This window comes from Lytechinus pictus, chromosome 8 (assembly GCF_037042905.1).
Source record: "Lytechinus pictus isolate F3 Inbred chromosome 8, Lp3.0, whole genome shotgun sequence".
NCBI lineage: Eukaryota > Metazoa > Echinodermata > Echinoidea > Temnopleuroida > Toxopneustidae > Lytechinus > Lytechinus pictus.
In genome coordinates, this window is record NC_087252.1 from 10,825,742 (window position 1) to 10,849,770 (window position 24,029).

Below are 24,029 nucleotides of genomic sequence, written 5' to 3' on the forward strand. Positions count from 1 at the left end.
TAATAGGAATTTCAACTTTTCTTTGGTATCATCTTATAGAGCTACTAAAAATCTATACATTGAGACATAAAAATCAAAAAATTGACCTAACCCCTTTTGCAAGCGAGCTCTTCATATACTGTAGTTGGAATAAACTTCTGAATATACTTGAGTAGTTCAGAAACTTCAGAAAAGATTTTATCAACAGTAGTTTGCTGTCTACGTATTCATCGATCCTTCTAGATGTATTTGCCTAATATCTATCTGTCTATCTATCCATCCATCCATCCATCCATCCATCCATCCATCCATCCATCCATCCATCCATCCATCCATCCATCCATCCATCCATCCATCCATCCATCCATCCATCCATCCATCCATCCATCCATCCGTCTATCTATCCATCTATCCATCCATCCATCTATCCCTACCTCTAATTCACTCTGCATTCTCAGTCTGTCCGCATCCATTTGATTTTGCACTTTCTGTAGATCTCTCTCAAACTCAGCAAGAATCTTGTCTTGATCTTCCTGACTTGCTCCTTGCTCCTTCAGAGCCGCTAATTTCTCCTAAAAACCCAAGAAAAAGAGAAATTTGTTTATAGCAGAGAAAATAATAAACTCATTACTTAATATTTCTAACCCCTGTACATACATTATTATTTTGATAATTTGATCCATCATCTTTCCACACATAAAGAGTACCATCTCCACTCCCTGGGGAGTATGCCAATCTAATGATATAGATGTTTGCATGTTTGCATCAACAGGTACATATATAACACCTGCATAGCAAATGTTGATAGGAGTATTAGTGTGTCTTCTTTTTGTAACGCCTTGATGATTCATTCATATTTAGTTTATATTCATTAGATAGTGTGCATTAGAAGTACTTATCATTGATATTATTTACTATTGTTAACTGATGTCTGTTAAAAAAAAATGTGTAAAAAGACCAACAACAAAAACTCACTTCTTGTTTCTTCTTCTTGTCTTTGATGAGTTGTTCCTTCCTTTTGTTGAGAGCGTTGATTCTCTTTCCATTCTTCTCTCTATCTTTCTTCTCTTCATCCGATAGCTTGCCTTCATATTCCTCCAATTCTCGAGCCATCTTCTTCTTCTCATTCTCCTCAAATTCTAGAGGTCCAAAGTGAAATGTTATACATATTGTTAGAGGAAATAAGGGTAAATTGCCAATTTGTCTACTGCCAACTCATCTACTCACAACATGGTCTACCTTCATTTAGTCTAATGCCATTCCGTCTATCAAAATTCCGTCTAACAACCATTTGATCCAATAATCATTTGGTCCAATCATCACTTTATCTAATCACCATATCATCTATGACTATTTCGTCTCATAACCAGTTGATCTAATATCCATTTCATTTTCATTCATTTTGCACAATTAACACTTAGTCCAATTAGACCAAATGGTATATGGACTAATCGCTATTGGACCAACTGGTTATTAGACGAAATGGTGAGTGGACGAATTTGGCAATTAAACCATGTGGATAGTGAACAAACTGATGGTAGACTAAATGAAAGTAGACGAGTTGGCAATTGGACGAATTGGCATTAGACTAATTGGAAATAAACCAAAATAAGACGGTAGAATCATTATCATCATCAAACACATCATGAACAGCTTCATCATCATCGTCATCAACACCATCATCATCACCACCACCACCACAATCACCATCATCATCATCACCATCCTCATCTATTCCTTACCTTCTCTCTCTTTCTTGATTCTCTCCTCATTAGCCATCCTCTCGGACTCCAGCTTCTGTCTGACTTCTTCAAGTTCTTGAGCTGCCTTTGCTGCTTGTTCAGCGTTCACCACATGGTCAGCATCTTGTTCCGAGCTCAAATCCTTCAGAGCATCGGCATACTCCTACCATACAAAGACCAAGAAATACTGTTTGCCTTTCTTCCTAATTTTTTATTTTCATAATTTTTTTCGTAATCACTTTTATCATCACCTCATCTCAACATTGAGGCCAATAGTCAGTGTGTTGAGAACCATGTGCATGCAAAAACAATCTTGATTGGCGAAAGCCTCTTTTTGACTGATTACAAAACTTTATGTCATTGGGCTTGAGGGTAAGTGCTAGAATGGTGCTAATAAGCCAGAAAACAGCTTTTCTGTCTCCTTCAAAGAGCACAGAGTGATGCATTTTGCGGTGATATGCGCTTTATAAGCATGTCGGTATTTTCATTATTAAGACAGATATTTGAAAACAGAAAACTCAGGATTGATATAAGGTTCTGATGCCTTTCTCAAGTGCAGGAATCATTCACATGTCTCTAAATCTGCTTCCTTCTTACCTGGTAGTGCCTTTCCTTCATCTCCAGCTTAGCTCTGGCGTATCGGAGTTCCCAATCACTGAGGGCACCCTTCTCAATACCCTTTTTCTCTTCCGCTAGCTCCCTCTCCAGCTTATTCAGCTCAATCTGTTGTTTGTTGAGGAGAGCAGCCTTGCGTTGCTGGCGTTGGTCTGGAGTGAGGTCTTCTTTGGCTAGATCGGCGAGTTCCTTCTCGTGTCTTTGTAGCATGGCATCACGTTTGGCATTGTATTTGTCGTGGAGCTTGTCGAGAGCGCCCTCAACGGCTATGCGGCGTTCAGCAGCGAACTGGGCATCCAGGTCCCTAGCTTCCTGAGCTTGGCGTTTGGCAAGGACCTATGGTAAAGTGTAAAGATATGTGTTTGTAGCGAAGGTTTTACCCTGTAAGGTGATACGTAGATGAGCAATACTACATTAGGAATTGACAACCGGACATCATCTAAGGTGTACCCTAATCTTTCTGTCACAGTTTTACCTATGTAAAATTTGCATATCATGCGCTTGAGCTAACGCCCTTATGTCAGCCATACAGGAATTGAAAATCTACATCCCATCAAGAATTATCAAAACCATCTTACCTCCTTGATGACCTTATCCGTGTTCTGTCCACCAGCTTTCTGTATCTCCTCCACCATCTCCTTTCGCTCCGCTTCCTTGACGACCTTCCCATGGACATCCCTCAACTCCTTCTTCTGCTCAATGGCCTCCTTGGCAAGGTCCAGCTCCTGCTTCCTCTTCTGATCCTCCAGGAGCCTCTTCTTCCTCGCTGCCAATCTGTCCCTGACGGCAAGCTGCTGCCGTGTCCTCTCGCTCTCCATGCGATCCTCGATGTCTTCAAGCTCGCGGGCATGCGTTAATAGCAGCTGCTTCATCTCCTCTTCGGAGAGGTCTTGACGGGCAGCCAGCTCGGCGGCATGCTTGTTCCTGGTCTCCGAGAGGACCTTGGACTTCTCCCGCTCCAGCTTCTTGACTTCCTCAGCCTCCTTGGTCTTTGCTTCCTCACTAAGCTTCTTCTGGAGGTCTTCCTTGTCCTGTTCATGATGCTCCTTCATCTCCTCCTGGACCCTCTGGTGCTCCCGGACAACAGCCTTCAAAAATGATAAGATGGATGTATTGTCTTGAACAAGGTCATATTTTATATTCAGTGATGACAGCCAAACTTGATCAATTACTCCAAATACTAACATCGTAATAGCTTTTTTAAAGGAAAATAAACCTGTTTACCTATTACTACTTCATGTATTACAGAGTTATAAAGACAGGTAGATATAAGCTTACAAACAAAAATTAGGATTCAAGAATGCTCAGCTATTACCATTGGAGTATTGAACAGAGTCAAAAAAGTTTTACCATTACGCATCCTTGTAAATATATATAATACCTTGATCTTGCCACATTTGAACTATTGTCTGATTATCTGGGGTGGCTGTGCATCATATTTATTCCAAAGGATATATGTGATTCAAAAACGTGCAATAAGGGTAATAACAAATTCCTTTTTTCGAGCTCACACACAGATTTTATTTTTTAAGCTAAAACTTTTAAAGCTAAATGAACTTTATGAATCACAAATTATTTTATTCATGTACAAATATTTCAATTTAAATTCTATTTTTCCATCTTGTTTTAATACTTATTTTATATTTAATAGCAGTATAAATAATTATGTAACGAGAAATTCAAACAAATTATATATACCGTTCTTTCGTTATACGCTTTCTAAATCTACAATTCGTTATAAAGGACCAAACTTGTGGAATAATTTACCCGATACTTTAAAATTATCTGTTACATTCTCATCATTGAAACGTAGATTGAAACAAAACCAACTGTCTACTTATAGTTAATAATTCCAACTGCCTATCTGAGGGGGGGGGGGATTGATTTCAATGTGTTCGTGTCTGTTTTGTTTGTTTGTTTTTTGGACACTATTCTATTTGTGTTTTTAATCGTACCATAATGTAGTAATCAAGGGAGTCGGCTTTGACAGGTCAATGGCCTTTCTGACTTCCTACATCCGCTACATTTTATTTTCATTTCTTTTATATTTTGACAATTTTTTATCGCTTATACTGTGATTTGAATTATTGTACTCCTTTGTTGTTGTATACTTGTACATATGTTTTTAAAGGATGTCAAATAAATGAATTGAATTGAATTGAAATTATCATTATTTCATTCAACATTTCAAAATAAAAATACAGAGAAGAACAGTTGGAGCGATTGGGCCCTTGACACGAGGGGAGCATGCCATGAAACAAGTAATCATTGTTTTCTTTCGAAATTTGTTTTAAGCTACTGAAATAATTGCATCTGATTGGCTTAAAGTAAAATTGAAACAGGCAACATGCTTCATGAAACACTACACAGGTTCCAAGATTACCTCCTAATCAAAGCGCCTCTAAATGCTAAATATAACAATGCATTATTTCCTCACCTGTTCTTCCATTGAAAGCTCTGCCATGTTGATGGGAGTGTCTTCTGCAACGCCCATTATGCTGAACCCGCCCCCATCATCCTTCTTCCCAACAGCCTTCTCTTGTTCCTTGAGGATGCGTTGAGCCGCCTCCTCCTCGGCGAGGCGGTGCATGTCTTGTTTACGACGCCCTCTACGGGCGGCAAGCTTGGCGTTGAGGTTGGAGGATTGCTGCTCACGCTGGACGCCGAGTTCGTAGGAGATGTCTTCGTTGTTGCGACGGAGCTGATCTAAGAGGCGCTGTTGCGTGACTTGATCTACGCCATGAGAGTCTGCGAGCTGTTGTAGGTAAAAAAAAAACACAAACAAATCTGTTATATATTTCCCATCTCTTTCGCTTTTTTCTCTCTCTTATTTCTCCGGATTGTGATTTCCCTTTGTTGCTTTTCTTTTTCTTCTGTTCATACCCTCTTTTTTTGATATATCTCTCCCATTCTCATCTCTTTCTCTCGCAATATTTACTTCTTCAATTTGGTTCCCCTTTTTTATCTCTCCCTTCTATTATCTTTGCCTACTTACTCACAAACCCACACACTTTTTCTTCACATAGCTTTTACTCTGTCTCTCTATCCTTGCTCTTACACATTTTCCACTAACCTTATCAAGAATCTCCCTATGGCCCTCTTGTAGTTCATTGGCGTGCTGATAACCCATCTCATTCTCAACATTCCTTCTTCTATCAATTCTCCTCCTTCTCCAATCTCTAGTCACTTCCCCTGTCTTCTCTTCTCTCCTCTCTCTCACATTTTCCACTAACCTTATCAATGATCTCCTTATGTCCTTGGACTTCCTTTTAGCTTGTTAATAATCCATCTCATTCTCAATACTCCCTCTTCTATCAACTTTCCTCCTTCTTATCCTGTCTCTAGTTTACTTCACTTGTCTTTTCATCTCTTCTCTCTGGCTCTTTCTCTCTTTCTTACTTCTTTCGCACATTCCACTTACCTTATCAAGGATCTCCTTGTGCCCCTCCTGCAGTTCCTTGGCATGTTGGTTACCGATCTCTTTCTCAATACTCTGTGCCAGCTGATTCTCTTCGCTGTCCAACCATTTCTCCATGGCTTCCATTCTCTTCTGGTGTCTCTCCTCCACCTCCTCTGCCTCCTCACTGGATGTACACTGTGGGAGATTTGTAAAGATGCGGTTGTCATGGTGACAATGTGATAACTGACTGAGAATCTTGAAATGCAAGTGTTTAGATTACTTAATTGATTCTATAGAAAATTGTGTGCATATCACCTATTTCAAGATAGCGAGCAGCATAAAAATCGACATTTTTGTCAGCATGGTCATCTTTATCATTAAAATTGTCAACATGATCGCTATCGCCAGCATCCTCTACATTATCACCATCAACATGAAAATAATAATTCTTAACATACTGCCATCATTATCACGATCATCATCATCGTCACTGTTTGATTTTTTTACCTACATCAGGATCATCATCATCAAGATCATCATCATAATCATCACCATTATCAATGTTATCATCATCATCATCATGATCAAGATCACCATAGCCATGTACACCATCATCATTATGAAAGATACTGATGATCAATGAACATTCTCCCCCTCAAAAAGTCTCATCTCCACCACCACCACCTCCAACTGACTCAACTCACTTTCTCAAGCTCCTTATCGTGCTGCGTCTGAAGCTTCTTTGTCTTCCTACGCCTCTTCTCCGCCATCTTGTTCTTCATATTCCTGTTCAGGTCAGACTTTCTCTTTGCCATCTTCCTATTCAGCTGGTCTTCCATGCTCTCTAGCTCTCCTTTCAGGTCGCTGACATCGCTTTCCGAGAGGACACCACTCTCTTCAAGGTTGGTCTATTGAAGAAATTTTATCGAAATCATGTTTTATGGATTCATTTTATTCCATATTCAGTTACAGTAGAGCCTTAGAGACGATGAAACATAGATCAAAGTTTTTTTTTGTCCAAATGGAGATAGCCCATCTAGAATGAAACCAAGTGGTTTTGACAAAGCATGCATAAACCATATCTAATTAGTCATTTAATAAATAAATGTGGACCAAAAGCCCCCCAAAAGTAGCACATCTTGAAGATGGACAAAGTGATGCATAAAACCCATAACAGATTACACCAAGTACATACTACATCTGTTAATAGAGCACACTTATAATTTTAGAACATATTGGTCTCTCCCAAATAAAGCATAACACCATTTCAAATGTGACCATGTACCAGTTAGAAAAAATAATGTGGACCCCATATTTTAGCCCAAATGAAGAAAGCCTAACACAAATTTAGACCAAGAGGTTTAGACCAAGCATACCAGAGTATTGTTCATGTTATCAGACATCATCTTCTGTTGTTCCTTGGCCAGATTCCTGCTGATGTTAGCCTGGTCCTTGGTTCTACTTGCGTTCTCCTCTGCCATCAGTAGGTCCAGGTCTAAGCCTTGGCTCTGGAGGACTCCCTCAGGGTCGGTCTCACCGGCGTCTTCCAGCTTGATGCCCAGCTGCTCGGCCTATGAAAGAGAATGAGGTTGGTTTCAAAGATGCTTCATAAAAATTAAATTGGTAATTGAACTGCTGTATATAAAAACTCTTCACATGGTTAGACCATAAACAGGGGACGTACATGTACAGACAGAGATTATGGACCCCTACAAAAAAACAGTATTAGCTGATAGGGACATCCAACGAGTGGTAAATAAATAAAATAAAAAAAAGTAAAATTGAATTCTTTGATACATTTGACAAGACTCCTACAAAGAGTCTGGAAATAACAGATAACCAGTTTTGGTGATTCATTTCGATGATAAGAGTCCACCTTTGATTCTAAGCACACATTGATTTGTGATAGTTTTCAGAGAACTAGACTTCCAGTTTTGTAGATAATGCCGTTGGTAATAGGCATGCCAATTTGTGAAGCAACAGCAGTCAACGTAGGAGATCTTGGTAAGATGGGGGGGGGGGGGGTGAGTCACCCCCCTAAGTCTTGGTAGGTGACATGATTGCCCAATATTTTTAGGGTAGTATTTGGCTTGAACATTCATCTTCTCAGCATGACATAGAATAGCATAGACAACAAATTAGCGGTCAAATTCCAGCTACCCTCAATAAGGTACATTGAATATTCTGAATATTGCTGACCTCTGCCTTGTGTTGTCTCTTGAGGGCGCCCTCTTTCTCTCGTCGTCTGTTAGCGAGTCGTCTCATAAGAGCCTGCATCTGATTGGCTTTCTGTTTGTCGAGCTGATCCAGGGAATCGGCCATCTTTTTCTCGTGGTCGGACATGATCTTCTCGATCTCCTCCTTCGTGGTCGCCTGGTCTAGCTTGGCTTGGAGATTCTCAGACATTTGTCGACTGAGCATAGCACGCCTTTCATCCTAGTATATACAAGTGAACGGAAGGAGGTACGTGTAATTAAGATACACATACAAAGAAGCATGAATTGATAGGGTAAAAAATTCAGTTTCTCTTTCCATATTGAATTTCATTTTATTCTTTTAAAGGTTTCCTTCTGGTTAATTCAATTGAAATTTTTAAAGCATAAGAGTAATATTACAAGTATAAAATCTTCATTTTTTGTATAAGTTGTTTGGTTCATTTTAAATTTTCTTTCTATTTCGTCATCCCATACTTGTACAAGTTCTTATTTCAGCATATTTCACATCTGTAAGTACAATATTTTTGTCGGTCAATTAATTTTAAGTGATGATGAAATACCTGACCTAGCATCATGTGGAATACTAAATGCAAGACCATTTTTGTACGATCGCCCTATGATCTGCCACAAATATAATAGAAAATCATTTTTCAACTAGTGAATAAACGATGAAATATTGGTACATTCTGTTGGCTATTTGCAAATGAAAATTTAGTTGAGACCACCAAAAACATCTTGCAATTTGTAGAACCTAGTAAGGACTTCATGAGGGTCCTGTTTTATTAAATTTGTTATAATAACAACTCTGCAATAACAGTTAAAAGCTACTGAAATCCTTAGATTTAGATTTATTTATTTCCGTTCAACAAAATGATATATAATCAGAGTAACAGTACAAATACATGTTCAAAATAAAATGTCAAGTTCAAGGACATTTGAAAAAAAAAAATTGAATCTTGAATGATTGGCTTATGGTATATCTGTTACAAAGTTTTGCATTTGATATTAGAACCGGACCCAGTTGTACAGTGTATGAAATCAATTCAAAATCAAATCAAACAAGTGATCTTACATGCTCCGCCAGGAGTTTCTCCATCTCGTTCTCTGCCTCCTCCCTCAGCTCCTTGTCAAGGTGCATGCGCTCCGCCTTCTGTTTCACCAGGAGCTTGTCCACAGTGGCTCCCTTCCCGGAGACCACACCCCCTGTGATGGATCCACCAGACGCGAGCCCAGCCTGCTGGAGCATCTCCTGGCTCAGAGGGATCTTACCGGTGTTGAGCTTCTCCAGGAGGAGCTGCAGGGCCTCCATGAGCTCCTGCTCCCTCCTGTTAGATCCTGAAGAATCAAAACAACCAAATAAAGATATTTTTGATATGAAATGCATGTACATGTAATAGCTTTCTCTCTTCATAGAGAGTACTGTCAAACTTTTCAACCAACTTCATGCCAATTTAATTCCCATTATCATTCTTAGGTCTTACAATTAATTGCACATATGCAATTGAATGGTGATCTTTTTTCCTTTAACCAAAAGAATTAACCGATTTTTTATGGTTCAAATTACTCTTTTATTTCTAAGTTTGTAATCTATTTCATATAAATTTTAAGCAACCCAAAAAGACATACAATATCAATATTTGGAAGATAAAGAGTCCATGAAAATGTAGACTTCCCTAGTGTGGGCCTGATTACCACTTACAGTGTTTCAGGAATCTCTGAAACAAAATTATTATCATAAAATATGATTTTGACCACTAATATTATGTACACAAATTCAATTGATCTTTAAACACGAAACATCACATTGTCAGAAATGAATTTTATCATCAATACACCTACTACTAAAGCATTTCCTAATTTACAGAGATTGATTTGAAATGTGACTATCACTTGCAACAACCAGCAGATTACTTTGTATAAATAAATTCCAAGGATATGTCTTTGATTATTCACCTGAGAAGTTATAGGTACGGCTTGAAGAGTAATTCATGACTCGGATATCATGGCCACTGCGACTGCTGTCACTGCTCGAACCACTACTGCGGCGTCCTCGTCTGTGGCCGGAGAGACGTTCGAGCTTTGTCACATCAAGGTTGACCAGGAGATCCTACGTCGATTACAAAATATGGAGTGAAAATAAAGATGCATTGAAAGTGGCGCATATGATTAAGGACAGGAATGTTTGTAATGAGAAATAATACTTTCAGAATAATACTGATGGTGGTAGTGGTGGTGATGAGATGAGTCAAAATGAAAAAAAAGGCTATTTAAGTAAATACCTGCTAAAATGAATGTTATACATGTAATTATGATAGTAATGATAGTGATGACCATGGTGATGATGATGATGATGTTGACAATAATAATAATAGTCAGTTCTTGTATAGCGCATAACACATTATGAACAACGTCTCTATGCGCTTCCAAAGGACTTGGAAATTATTACCCCGGCTGTAGCTCAAGCAGCTAGCTTCCAGCGCTCTGCATTTCAATGTAGATGATGACAAACATGATGATTATGATGATGGTGATAACAAGTATCATGATGATGATTCAAATTAGAAAATACAAATCCTACTAAAGCAAATGCCAATGTAAAGAGCCATGAATGGTACAATCTTTCAAAAGAAACACAAATACCTTCATAGAGGTAAACAAAACCCTACCTTCAGTCCATCCGTCTGCTTGGACATGCGCTCATAGAAACCCTGGAGATCTTCTTGCTGCTTGGCCAGCTGCTGAGAGAGATACAGGGTCTGGTCTTCCAGCTTGTCGTACAGAGTCCGCACATTGAAGTCCTCCAGGAGGGTGGGCTTGCCTGAGGCCATCCCTGACACAGCAACGGCTGATGCGCTGGCTACAGTGGTGCCGGCCATCAGTTCTTCCCTGCATGAGACAAGACAAGTGCAAAATACCTGAGGACATTGCAATTGTTGCGGTCCGAGCGACAGTTCAACCTGACATTAGGCCAATGTCCCAAGCTCAAAGTGACATTGAAAACAGTGAAAATTAACAGAAAATGTAGGAAGAACACAGAATTCATACAAATTCACAGAAAGTGTAGGACTTTGGGTCCATACATGAGAATTATGAGAATCACATAAAAATAATGAAACTAGACACAAAATCCAATTTGAGTGATAAAATAACCAACCTCAGCTATGCATAGACCTGGCTCATTAACAAAATTCTACCCGATTCTTTGGATAACAAAGCCAGTCAGTCCTAACCGAACCTTTGTGCATCTCCTGAGCTAAATAAATGTAGCTAGGATTTCAATGACAGTCAACTCACCGTTCTTGGTCCTTGTATTGGAGATACGTGGGAATCTTGGGCGGGGCTCCGAGGGCGCGGTACTTGGGCTTCCAGGCTTTCATCGGATATATCCCAGCATCCTTGGGCCTCCAGACGATGACAGCAATGACGAGCATGATGATACAGGCTCCAAGGAAAGCCAGCATGCCTGGTCAAAAATGGACAAAAACAATTTTGTTTTATGTACGTGTAAGTCCCTCTCTGGGAAAAAAAGCCTGTGGACAAATGGTCTATTACGATCTCTCAGAACTTTCCAAGATGTTTCTGTATAAGCCCCCAAAATCGTAAGTAGACAATACCAACTACACATTAAACTAGATGATAATTAGACTATAAAGAAGGTATTAGACCTATATGTAATGTAGACCAAATGGTAATTAGACCAAACAAGAGTAGGCCAAGTATGTTTAGTCTATGTGGTATTAGACTATCTGAGAAGCAGACCAACTGCTTGTAAGACCAAGTGAATCCAGACCCAGCCATGCAGGACCGACAATGTTCCCCTCGTTTTTCTTACCGATAATGAGACCCCAGTCTGGTTCCTCATTCAGATCATTGTTCTTGCTGATATCCTGCGAGACCAGGTTGGACGGGCTTGAGGGCCCAATCCTGATGTTATCACAAGAGACGTCTTGCTCCTGTACAGCCACTATGATCTCCCAGCTGGGCTCCTGCGCATCGGCGAAGACATAGCGACCCGGCTCCGTGAAGACATGGGCGAAGAACGATATGGAGAGGTTGGTGTTCAGGACGGAGAATCGTAGGTCGCGGAACTCGCTGTAGTCGAAGGTCGGGTTGGTGTTGAAGAGATGGTCCTTCCGGTAGACTGGGTAGTTGCTGAGGGAGCGGTCGGACTGGTCAATGTTGACGCGGAAAAGAATGAGGTCCTCAAGCTCCAGGCAGACCAGTGGGTTCTCGATGCCGCTCACTCCTGTCGTTGACTGGGTGTTCAGGAGACGACGTCTTGATGCGCCGGTGGAGCCCATGGAGTAGTTCATTGTGGTGTAGGAGTCAGAAGAGGCATAGGTCTCAGAAGTGCTGTAGAGCGATGTGGTCACAACCACTGTCGAATCTGCAAGCGACAAAGGCAATCCAAAGACAATTCTTATGCCTTCCGTTTAAATTCAAAATCGAATGAACTGGTCTGATCTTTAATATCATCCTAAGTGTAATTGTAACACAGTACCGTTATCATGGCAACATGATTTCTGCCTTATCGACGTAAAAATTAGTTTGATCTTCAAGATCAGCCTATAAACCAAATTCAAACTTTAGCAGAAACAGGACTATAACTCTGGTTAAAAAACTGTGCTTTCTGCTGATGATTTGCCTGAGAAAAATTGACTGCTTTATTGTTTAATTGCCCTACTCTGTTTTAATATTAATTTTTATTTATTACTCATGGACATCTGTCATCACTCTTGTCAAATCAGTCTTGCCCACATACTACGTACACACATTACCCACTCCATGGAAAGTAATCCAGTCAGGTAAGAACCAAAACTCTGGTCCCCACTTACCTTCTGTGGTGAAAGCATCGACATCGCCCACATCTGTAGGAATGACGCAAGTGGTACCCGTTGAGGATGTTTCACACATCTCTGTCCTCTTCTGTCCCGTAGTGTGTACGTTGGGACCGATAGTTCCTGATAAGCTCTGGTTGGAAATGGAAATTCAATCAGGGATTCATAAAGATAAATAGTAGTTGTGGAAACAATCTAAATGTGAATTTGAAAAGAAACCATTGGAAAGACCACCCAGACCCAGTATCTGCAAGCATAACTAGAAAATATTTTGTAATTGCTGAGAAACTGACAGAATATTGGACCTGTAGGACGTACAGAGCCAATATATCAAGGGCTCTGAACAGAGTGATCCATCCGCATTCTTTTAAGCATTTGTATATTTATTCGAATATTTGTACAATGCATTTTATTATGATTTTTACATGGCAAATATAACTAAACTAAACCAGAAGCATGACATTCCACTCGGCTGTCTGGTCTTGTTCTTTTTTAAACACTTTAAACATCCTCCTTCGATACATACATGTAGCTAATCCTAGTTACATGTATATCTCTACTAATAGCACCATCATCATCGACAAAGACATTAATATTAACATCATAATTTCAATCATCATTATCATTGTTACCTCCTTAAACATCATCTTCATTGTCATCATCACCAATATAATCATCATCATCATCATCATTATAATCATCATTATCATCACTACAAACATTGTTATCATCATCACCATCATCATAATCATCATCATTTTAATCATCATCATTATAATCATCATCATTATAATCATCATCATCATCATTATAATCATCATCATCATCACTACAAACATTGATATCATCATCATCATCATCATCATCATCCCCATTACCACCATCATCATCACCAATGCCACCACCCACTACATACTACCGATACCAGGATGTGCGAGTCATTTACATGAAGATTTGAAAATAGTTTATACGAATTAAATACAATAATTACATGTAGATTCATTTAAGTATGCTTAAATCAAGATTGACATGCGCTGCCTTTCTTGTTCCCATGCTATCATCCTTACCCTTGTGATGGTACTTCCATATCCATCGCTAGATGTTATGGTCACTTGTCCGGTAGCATCGACTGAAGTCATAGTCATTGGCATGTTTGCGGTGCAGTTTGCATCACAGATCTCTTCCGCGGTTGTGTACACATTACAAACACACCTGAAATGCATATTAAAACATTTGTTAAAAATTAATTTGCATCAGAATAAGCTAAACAAATTGTAAATCTTTCTTTTTTATTATTCATATTTTTTTTGTCAATTTCAATACAGCATATACAGCTAAATTATGGAAGTGCAAATTTGAATGCAGATGTAAGACTGATTCAACTTATCATTGCAGATTTAAGAGGGTGAAAATGTACATAAAAAGGTGTTTTTTGTTTGCATTTACATGTACATGTAGCTTGGGTGTCGAAGCTTTATCTGCATACTAAAGTGCATATCCTAAAATGGGAACTTGTAGTTCACTATAATTTTGCACTACCTAATATTGCATTATCTACAATGTACATGCCACCAAAGAGATGAGATGTTCAGAGTACCAAAGAACTCCCAAAGAATTCTCATCATCTAGAAAAAATGTAAAAATTGGGATGTTAGATGATACCTGCTGGACATCCAATCTTACCTTGCAAGAGTCGCATCATACGTTCCACCGCCGGCGTTCTCGCAAGGCACCGTGCAGTTCACCTCGGCAGGGTCGACGCACTCACGGGTGCTGGAGTCGTGGACCTGATTGAGCTCGCAGCGGGGGTCGACCCTCGGCTGGCAGTCACCGTCGCCGTTACCCTCCTCCTGCTCCTGGTCGGTTTCGTCGTAGAAGACGTAGCCCGACTGGCACTCGCAGGAGCCGTCGAGGATCTGGAAGGACCGGTATAGGCCATTGCAGGTGCAAGTTGCACTTCCTAATAATAATAAAGTAAAAAAGATCAATAAAAAATCCATATTTTTTATTGTTCCAAATAGATATCAGAAATGAAATACTCTGAAAATTTGTTTTGCCCAATTGATCGTGGGCCCGGCAGCCTCTGTGCAGAGCCAGATCGACAAGGCTCTATCCTTTTAATCGTTGAAGTTGAACGCCAAACAGGGTAGCAGCAACTCCCATCTTTTATCGTCTTTTGGTCTGACGCGGCCAGGGTTTGAACCCCCGACCTCCCGGTTGTGAGACGGACGCTCTACCAACTGAGCCAACACACCGGTACAACATAACATTATTATGTAATATTTCACGACAGAAAAAAAAATACAATTAAAAAATCGATAATAAGTTAATGGATAACAATCAAGTAAAGGCTGTTGCAGGTACAGGTTGTACTTTCTGAGAAATAAATAAAATGATAAAAACTATCATTACGTAATATTTCATGACAGTTAAAAAACCCAATACATGAAGAAAATAGATAATAATCAAATGGATAACAATCAAGTATATGCACATTAGAACAATGCGAGTCTACTTCCTAGTCAAATTAAGTTACATGTATGGGATGTTGTTGTTTATTTTTGACCCACACCTGTGTGCAATTAATATCCTGGAATTCCATCCAAAAGTGACAGATATGAATGGAAAAATAACCCAAGTCCTTATTTGACATACACTCTTTATTCTTAATTTACTGCCATTTGACTATCATTGACTTAATTGTCAGCTGTCACCTTTTGACCAGTTTTGATGTTATAGCAGTTATGTTCATAATTCCAGCAAAGCTATCAATGTCACCTTCTTCAAATGCATTCAAAAAAACACTTCTATGTCTACATACATAATTCAAAATCAAAGGTGTACTTAGCCTGATGCTGCTCTCTTATGTGCAAAATCAACAGGGCTATATATTCAGACATTTATTATTTGAAAATCTAGATTGTAAGGGAAAATGTCAAGTTTAGAATTTTCTGTCCATGTGAACAGGACCTTTCAGATGCATAACATACCTGGTTCTGAGTGTGAGGCACTTCCGCATGGCCTGCAGGCGACCTGAGCCACCAAATTGTTATAGGTGTTTGCTGGACAGGCCGCGCACTGATCCTCACTGTAAGCCTGGACCTGGTTTCCAAAGGTACCGGGTGGACAGGGCGTCGGTGCGGATGAGTTAGCAGGACAGTAGTAACCTTCCTCACACGGGTAGTCCTGAGGGTTTCCCGTACCTGGGTTTATACAAAGGAAAAATGGTTAAGGATTACTTGCAGATTCTGTGGGAAAGACTTACAATTTGCAAGCTTTCTTAAAACGTTTCATGGTAATGATTCTTTACACAAGAATAGGAAGTAGAGAGAAGAAAGGAAGAAGATAATAAGAAGAGGGATAGCAGGAGGGGAGAGCAAGAAGGAAGAGGAGGAGAAGGAAGGAGAAGAGTAATATGAGGGGGAGGAGGAGGGGGAGGAGGAGGGGGAGGAGGAAGAGGAAGAAGGAGAAGGAGAAGGAGGAGAAGGAGAAGAAGGAGGAGAAGGAGGAGAAGGAGAAGGAGAAGAAGGAGAAGAAGAAGAGGAAGAGAAAGAAGGGGAAAGACAAGGAGAAGGAGAAGAAGAGAAAGAAGGAGAAAGAGAAGAAGAAGGAGAAGGAGAAGGAGAAGAAGAAGAGGAAGAGAAAGAAGGAGAAGGAGGAGGACAAGGAGAAGGAGAAGAAGAGAAAGAAGGAGAAAGAGAAGAAGAAGGAGAAGGAGAAGAAGAAGAGGAAGAGAAAGAAGGAGAAGAAGAAGAAGAAGAAGAAGAAAGGAGAGCAGTACGAAGTGAACAAGAAAATAAAATACTGATATAAAATATCTTTAAAAATGTAATATGCAATGACTAGAATACTAACTTGCATGGCAGAGAAAAGGAGATGGTCTATATTTAGGATATTTCAACTATATAACAAAACTAATTCCCTTTACCTTCTGGGCAGTAGTATCCCTGCGGGCAGTCGGCGCAGTAGAACCTCTCTGTGTGGTTACCATAGGTACCCGCTGGGCAGATACGACAGGATCCCGCTGCGTCGCTACGTAGTGCATTATGATTGACTGCCTTGTATCCCAGAGGACAGGCTAGGGGTACTTCTGTGCCTTCCGGACAGTACTTGGGGTAGAAACACCTGAAATTGATATTAAGGTAAAATAAAGCAGTTGCAGCTAAAAATTATTACATGAGAAAGACTTTAAAATCAAGATTAAATGCTGCCATACTATCATACATGTAGATCTAGTTATGGTGTTTTTAAATAAACTTATCTTTGTGAAATCACAAAATCTTAGCTGAAAACCGATAATTCTGATGATCACCATCACAAAGAGACATATGTGGGACAGTGTATTAATATTTTTATAAAAATACCCAACATTTTGTGGAATTCTGTGCTTATTTTGCTCATTTCTCAGCAAATAGACTTTTTTTTCCAGAGCCATTTGGCACATATTTCATTGATATATGCAAATACTTGGGTGGTCATTTTATCGGATTCTGTTCGAACTCATTTTGAGATCTTTACCAAAAGGGCTATTAATGGTTAACCTGGGATATTTATTTTGCACTCATATCCACCTATATTACCCCAGCTACATGTAGGGTTAGGATGAGGGAGGAGGATGCGCTGGGTAGAGTAAAGTGAAAATGATTTTGCAACAGGCCCACTCCATACAAAGATGGTCTACAAGCGAACCTTGGGCCGACAGAATCGATATTTCCAGAACCAATGATTGTAACTGTAATAAGGGTATAAGTTTTAGAGCTCTCCTAAAACTGTGCTAAGGCTAGAAAACAATGGAGATAAGCTGTACGTTATGGTGTGAAAAGGTTTGAAATGAGATGAAAGAAATGTGATGGTACATGTATGCGCACTGCTAGAAAAGTTAACAGATGAACACTAATAACTTGACAGAAAATTTCATCTGTCCCACCTGTTTGAGAAAATGTAAATCTAGGATTGGCCTTTACAGCCTTTCTGAGATACACTAACTGTGATGTAAACAGAAACACCCCATATAGCAAGATATTTAGCAAATCGTTGAAACTAAATGCTGGAAGAATATAATGAATTTTATACTGCCTAAAAACAAATGATTTCTGCATAAACATTTTGTTAAATAATTAAGATGTATTTTCTGTACACAGTGTACATATGTTCACTAAAAATGACCGCAGTTATCTGTATCGGTAATAAGTAGAATTAATACTTAATTTGATGAACATTATTGTGATTTAGCTGAAATTATTGTCTTAACTATGAATATGACATTACTTAGGCTAACCTCAATTACCATCTTACTCTTAAGCTCAAATTAACAAATTTTTGTGTTCATATGTGATGTATTATTTCATGGAATTGTACCTGACAGAGAGATTTGGTAATACATTTAATTCAATTCAATTCAATCATACTCTATTTAGAGGGATAGATAATAAGTTGTTGAGTTACAGTACAAGGTGCTTACATGGTCGGTGCGAATGATCCAATAGGACAGTAGTATCCTCCCGGACACACAGGGGGTTCCCCTGTTACTCCTTCACAGTAATGACCTCCTCGACATGTGACTTCTAGTGATGCTCCTATGTGGCAAACGCAAATTGAAAATAGGATTCAAGTTCATTTCATCTCAACTCAATAATATTAAAGCAAAAGTTTTTTCTACAAAGTAAATTGCCCTAGAATTTATCTTTAATGTTAAGATGAAATAACTCACAACATTGATAAATTAAAGGGGAAAGAAATGGTACTAGTCTGTATCTTACACCTATTGAAATAGCATTCTGTCATACTATGAGAGTATTCAAAGTTTCAAACTCGTATACAATTGATACGATTATCATTTCATGTGTTTGTGCCCTACGACGGGACTCTTGCATAGAAATCATTCCTTAATAACAGTCCCATACATACATATTCATGTTATACGGGCATATTTCTTCACTGTCCCATACATAGACATTCCTGTTTTAGAGGAATCACTCATCACAGTCCCATACATACACATTTATGTTTCAAGGAATGAGAAGCTCCTTATGACATACTTCCTTAACTTTAGACTCACCTTCTGGACACTCATACGTTGGTCGACAAGGTATACCATGGACGTTGATTGTGTCATTAGGACAATAGTATCCCGGCGTACATAGAGGGCAGTCTTCGTTGCTGATGCGTCCCTCTGTAGTGCTCATTCGTCCTCCGGTGCAAGGCTCTGGTTCAGTTGTCGCTTCCACACAGTAGTGGCCGACGGGACACGGGTAGTATGTGTGGTTTGTCATTCCTGAATATAAAGTATCAGTCATAATTGGTTAATGGAATTATTACTTCTGGGACCCATACATAGCACAAAGGTTAGCGATTGACTATAAATTTGATTTCTACACTTTGATTGCACATAATGATGCAATGAAGAGTAAAAATAAATTTATTACAAGCACAGAAATTCACAGAGATCAGAAAACCTACACAAATTAACAACTTACCAATTCCAGGGGTGTGAGTGGTCACAAATAAAAAGATCTGAAAAAAGCTGAAGAGTGTTGAAAAAGTCTGAAATAGAAAGAGCTCCCATACTTTTTGTACAGAGGAAGGCCAAAAAAAAGCTGAAATTAAGCTGAAAATCAAAACAAAAAAATCTGAAATCAGATAATCTGAACTCTCACACCCCTGCAATTCTTAACTCTTCTGAAGATGACAAGAACACTCTTGTCAAAATGTCAAGTCTGGTGTATCGTGAAACCTCTACACTCTTCTTCTTCACCATGGCAACCTTCAGAAATAAACTCTTATTGCGTAAAAATTTGTAGAATATATTGAACCCTTTTATTTATTGCAAGGTACCAGGAACCTACATGTAGTGCAGAAAGAATTTTTTCAAAAGCAATTAAAAAAATGGGTTTTCACCTGTTTCATTGCAGTAGTACCCAGGATCGCAGTTGAAGCAGTCCTGCATGCTTGCGGCACCCTCAACGTCTCGATAGTGATAGAGAGGGCAGACCATAGGAGCCACACCTTCCAGACAGTATTGACCCAACGGGCAGGGGTAGAGGGTGGGGTCACCTATGAGAAAGGTCAGGAAATATATTTTTTTAGTTTATAAATTTATTAAGGTATGAAACCACCAGCTGTACAGAAATGTTAGTGCTAATAATGCACAAATAGAGGCCCTGTTACAACCAATAATATCGCAGCGTTACCTGATTCCACAACAATGCATTCATTACATCTTGGAACAACGTTGTACGTTACAATCCGAAAGATGTGACTGAGCCTACTGTTAGCGTATCAGAGCTGTCATTACTAGTATACTCATAAAGCTGGTAGTAGGTTTTGAGCAACAGACAAACAACTGGTATTCCTTTCTGAGAACTAAATCAACACCTGTGTTAATCTAGTGTATACTGTACAATTTTCAACATGAGAGGGTCACAAGTAATTTGTAAAATTGCCCCCAATTCAGAACAGCCTTAATGAGAGAACTTTGCCATAAATGTTCACTTGTTTGGAATCTTTTATTTTCACCGGTTGTTTACCCTTGCAGTAAATCCATAGTTTCTAATAATGGGAAACCACTTGTATTCAATAAAGAAGCATTCTCTGTCTTTATCCCTTTCTCCAGCACAGCAAGGAAAGAAGAATGTTATAGTTTCTCTACACCAATCCTCTCACCTTCAAGACAGTAGCTTCCTGGAGGACAGGGATAGCAGTCTTCCTCCACACTGCCAAAGTACTCCGCCCTGTAGGTGTAGTTCGAGCAGGGGATTGCGTCCGTCGTGCCCTCGGGGCAGTAGTGACTCAGGGGGCATGGACCTGCGCAGGTGGTGTTCGCCTCGCACTGGGTCTTGTCCACGTCGTAGACGGGGAAGGTTCCGTTGGGCGTGTACTCCGAGCTGGAGCTTAGGCAGAGGTAACCCTGAGAGCAGTTGCCCTGGAGCTGACCTCCTCTGGAAATAGACACAAGGTCAAAGGTCAATGGTAAATACTCACGGTAATACAAGACAACACTTTAATTTGGGACTCTGTCAGCCAAACGATCTATTCTGCTCTAGATTGACAATAGGAACCAAGTGAAATACTAACAAAAATGAAGTTTCAACGTGTTCGTTTTACAAATTGATTTCTTGTGGGCCAAATTTCATAACGGAACATTGATCCTGCCATGAGATATGATTGCTACCAACCTTAACAGTGAAAAATCCTATCCCTAATTTCTTTTTCATCCTACATTATTATCAGGCCTAAAATCATATTTTTCGTCAAAATTTTGAATCACATACCAAAATTCATCATTCTTACAAGTTTTAAAAATCTTATTGCTAGGGGAAAAAAATCCTACTTAGTGTCACTTTCCCTTGAAATTCTTACAAATCTGTTGGTGCCTTGGAATCTAAGGAAATGACAGACACATAAAAAAAAATCTTTTACAGTATATTACATTTTTGTTTCTTGCTTTTGTTGTTTAAGTAGGGCACTAATGCTGTCCATCATAGCCACTAAGCTAATAATCACACGTCAAAACTGCTACCAACAGAGAAGCAAAACTTAACCCATTACCTAGTCAAACCGGGTGGTCTCTATACAACAAAACCTATGGGAATAGCAGAATTAAGAAGTTGATGGGTTAAACTTACCGGCAGTATTGTCCCGCGAGGCAAGGCAAGCATTCATACTCTGATTTCAAGCCGGTGTCGTTGGGATAGGTGAAGGTTCCATCGGGACATGGGATAGGGGTCTGGGTAGCTGAAGAACAAAAAAAATATATAAATTACTCACTGGAAAGAGAAACAACACTACTATCATCATTTATTACTATCATTGGCCTGAATTCACAAAGGCTGCTTTGGATCCTTCATTTGAAGCTAAGGTTTATCCAACTGGATGTTTCATAAAGCTGTTCGTAAGTCTAGAGCGACTTTAAGAATGACTGGTGAACATTTATTCCACAGTAAATAATCACCAATATGCATTTAATTGTGAATATCATTTACCACAAGAAAGGATCACCAGTCATTCTTTAAGCCACTCTTAACTTACAAACTATGAAACAGACCCCAGGAGGGTGTTTCATAAAGCTGTTCGTAAGTTAAGAGCGACTTTAAGAACGACTGGTGATCCTTTCTTGTGGTAAATGGTATATACATTGGTCATTGTTTAGCGCGTAAGAAAGGTTCACCAGTCGTTCTTAAAGTCGCTCTTATCTTACGAACAGCTTTATGAAACAGACCCCAGGTTTCATTGCATTCATTATGCTGGATATTTAGCACATACATACAATAATTGATACATGTACACACTTTTATCACAGCACACTAAGATCACTTGACTTGAGAAAGTCCACATGGATGTGTGAAAGCTTCTTTAAAATATTGTAAGTTTCGTAAACGTTGAAACATTATTTTATTTGATCATCCCCTACTGATTAAAGCGTTCTGTACCACTACCAGGAGTGGGTTTTTTTCTACTTGCACGATACATGTAAGCATCTGTAATACACTTGAAAGAGTACAAATCAAAAGTCGTATCCACGGCTTGAGACAACAAACCACAAGCCCTCATCCAGTTGCTGGACATGCTATGATAGGAATCACCTTAGAAGAAGTTAAAGTAAGTAAAGAGAAAATATAGTCAATCTGTTATTCAAACAATACCTATCCAAGGGTATGAACTGAAATAATCACTGAGAATTAAAAGTAGAAAGGATTTGATAGTTGTTACATCAAACAAAGCATCAAGGAAAGATACATGTACATGTAAATCTGATAGCCCAGGATGGCCAAAAACATGAACGAAATAGGCAACAGGGATGCCACTAGGTGTCCTCCAAAAATACTGAAACTTATCGCGGGCCGGGATAGTGTCCAAGAATTTTTTTTTTAAGGGGGGGTCCACCTTTAATTTTGGGATGGACACATGTCACAGGTAAAAAATTGGACAAGCAAAAAAAAAAAAAAAAAAAAAAAAAAAAAAAAAAAAAAAAAAAAAAATAGGAGGGGGGGGGGGTCCGCCCCCACCTCAAATTTAGGGGAGGGGGGAGGACCAAGTGGTTTCTTACCTTGTTGTGATCGATGACTTTGAAGTCAATTAGGTTTGAAAACTGACGGTAGTTAGTTGTGTGTTTCTCATAGAACGCTAGACCAAAAGCTTCAGTCACTGTATTTTGGTTGTTCAGCTGAACCGCGTTGGCTCCACTCACCAATACATAGACTGAAGAGTTGTTGGCCCGTACATAAAGACAACGTATCAGCTAACCCAGGGAGCTCCGGCCCGCTTTGCGGGCCGGGGCTAGCTGATACGTAACCCAAGGAGCTCCGGCCCGCTTTCCGGGCCGGAGCTCCCTGGGTTCCGTATCAGCATGCGGCAGTAACGTTAGATCTAACATTCGGCGGAAACCCGATTTTCGGATCGTTTTTGGTACATAAAATGTCACATTATAAAAAAATAATTACATCCAAACTTACGAGAAAATATATAAAATTCAGAAACATCGTACCTTAGACCGCAGTTACCGCTAATTCCTTTCAAATGATGATCAAAACTTAGTCATCCTCGATTCCTTCGTTGGTCATCGTAAGTTGCCATCTTGGATGACGTCATCATCTGTACAGACGTATTTACCAGTCGCTATTATACCGCGATTCGTGCCGCTACTTTGCGCTTGTCTATGTGCGTGCGTTTGGAACTTGTCGCTCGCATTGATTGGCCAGGATATCAATAATTCTAATCAGAAAGCCTTGATAAAAGCATAACTCAATGAACGTAGTAGGCAGTGCGCGCGTTTATAATTTATATCTCGGGGAAATATCTCTCACTCGGTCGATCGACATGCATCGCAATGGGAAGACATAGGGGGGAAAAAAGGAGGACTTTCCGTTTTTTTTAATACACAGAAAACAGGAAAAGTCGGAAATACGGAAATAAGACAGATAGCAGGAAAAAAGCCGGAATTCCGTATAAATACGGAAAAGTGGCATCCCTGAGGCAAACTGGACAATCACATACAAGATGGATAGGACATTGGAACATTGTTAAACCTGATAGTTCAAGAGATAGCCAAGAATGTAAAGGTAGGTAGATGCAGAACACCTCATAATGCAGAACTAGATAACCATCAGTTGAAATAAGGTCTGACAGAGATAAGGGGCCCGTTGCAGAAAGAGTTGCAATCAATCGCAACTCTAAAAATCATATGCAACTTGATTTTCAACCAATCAACAGTGCACATTTGGGACGTGCGATTGATTTTTTG

General features: G+C 39.4%; 1 protein-coding gene across 2 annotated transcripts in view; it reads right to left on the reverse strand.

The window, feature by feature from the left end:
• Positions 1-24,029, reverse strand: part of LOC129267226 (uncharacterized) — a 171,341-nt gene that overhangs the window by 9,416 nt on the left and 137,896 nt on the right. For both annotated transcript variants that reach the window (XM_064103566.1, XM_064103565.1), the window contains 25 exons: positions 21,415-21,523; positions 20,453-20,727; positions 19,688-19,843; positions 18,849-19,064; positions 18,252-18,366; positions 16,719-16,915; positions 15,781-15,993; positions 14,474-14,750; positions 13,858-14,002; positions 12,788-12,923; positions 11,785-12,339; positions 11,247-11,415; positions 10,619-10,838; positions 9,906-10,059; positions 9,025-9,287; positions 7,936-8,172; positions 7,113-7,307; positions 6,441-6,644; positions 5,758-5,931; positions 4,774-5,091; positions 2,915-3,424; positions 2,319-2,672; positions 1,722-1,884; positions 955-1,118; positions 414-551 (listed from right to left, as the gene is read on the reverse strand). In XM_064103566.1, coding sequence (XP_063959636.1) covers positions 414-551; positions 955-1,118; positions 1,722-1,884; positions 2,319-2,672; positions 2,915-3,424; positions 4,774-5,091; positions 5,758-5,931; positions 6,441-6,644; positions 7,113-7,307; positions 7,936-8,172; positions 9,025-9,287; positions 9,906-10,059; positions 10,619-10,838; positions 11,247-11,415; positions 11,785-12,339; positions 12,788-12,923; positions 13,858-14,002; positions 14,474-14,750; positions 15,781-15,993; positions 16,719-16,915; positions 18,252-18,366; positions 18,849-19,064; positions 19,688-19,843; positions 20,453-20,727; positions 21,415-21,523 — 5,657 coding nt within the window. The remainder of the gene's footprint in view (positions 1-413; positions 552-954; positions 1,119-1,721; positions 1,885-2,318; positions 2,673-2,914; positions 3,425-4,773; positions 5,092-5,757; positions 5,932-6,440; positions 6,645-7,112; positions 7,308-7,935; positions 8,173-9,024; positions 9,288-9,905; positions 10,060-10,618; positions 10,839-11,246; positions 11,416-11,784; positions 12,340-12,787; positions 12,924-13,857; positions 14,003-14,473; positions 14,751-15,780; positions 15,994-16,718; positions 16,916-18,251; positions 18,367-18,848; positions 19,065-19,687; positions 19,844-20,452; positions 20,728-21,414; positions 21,524-24,029) is intronic.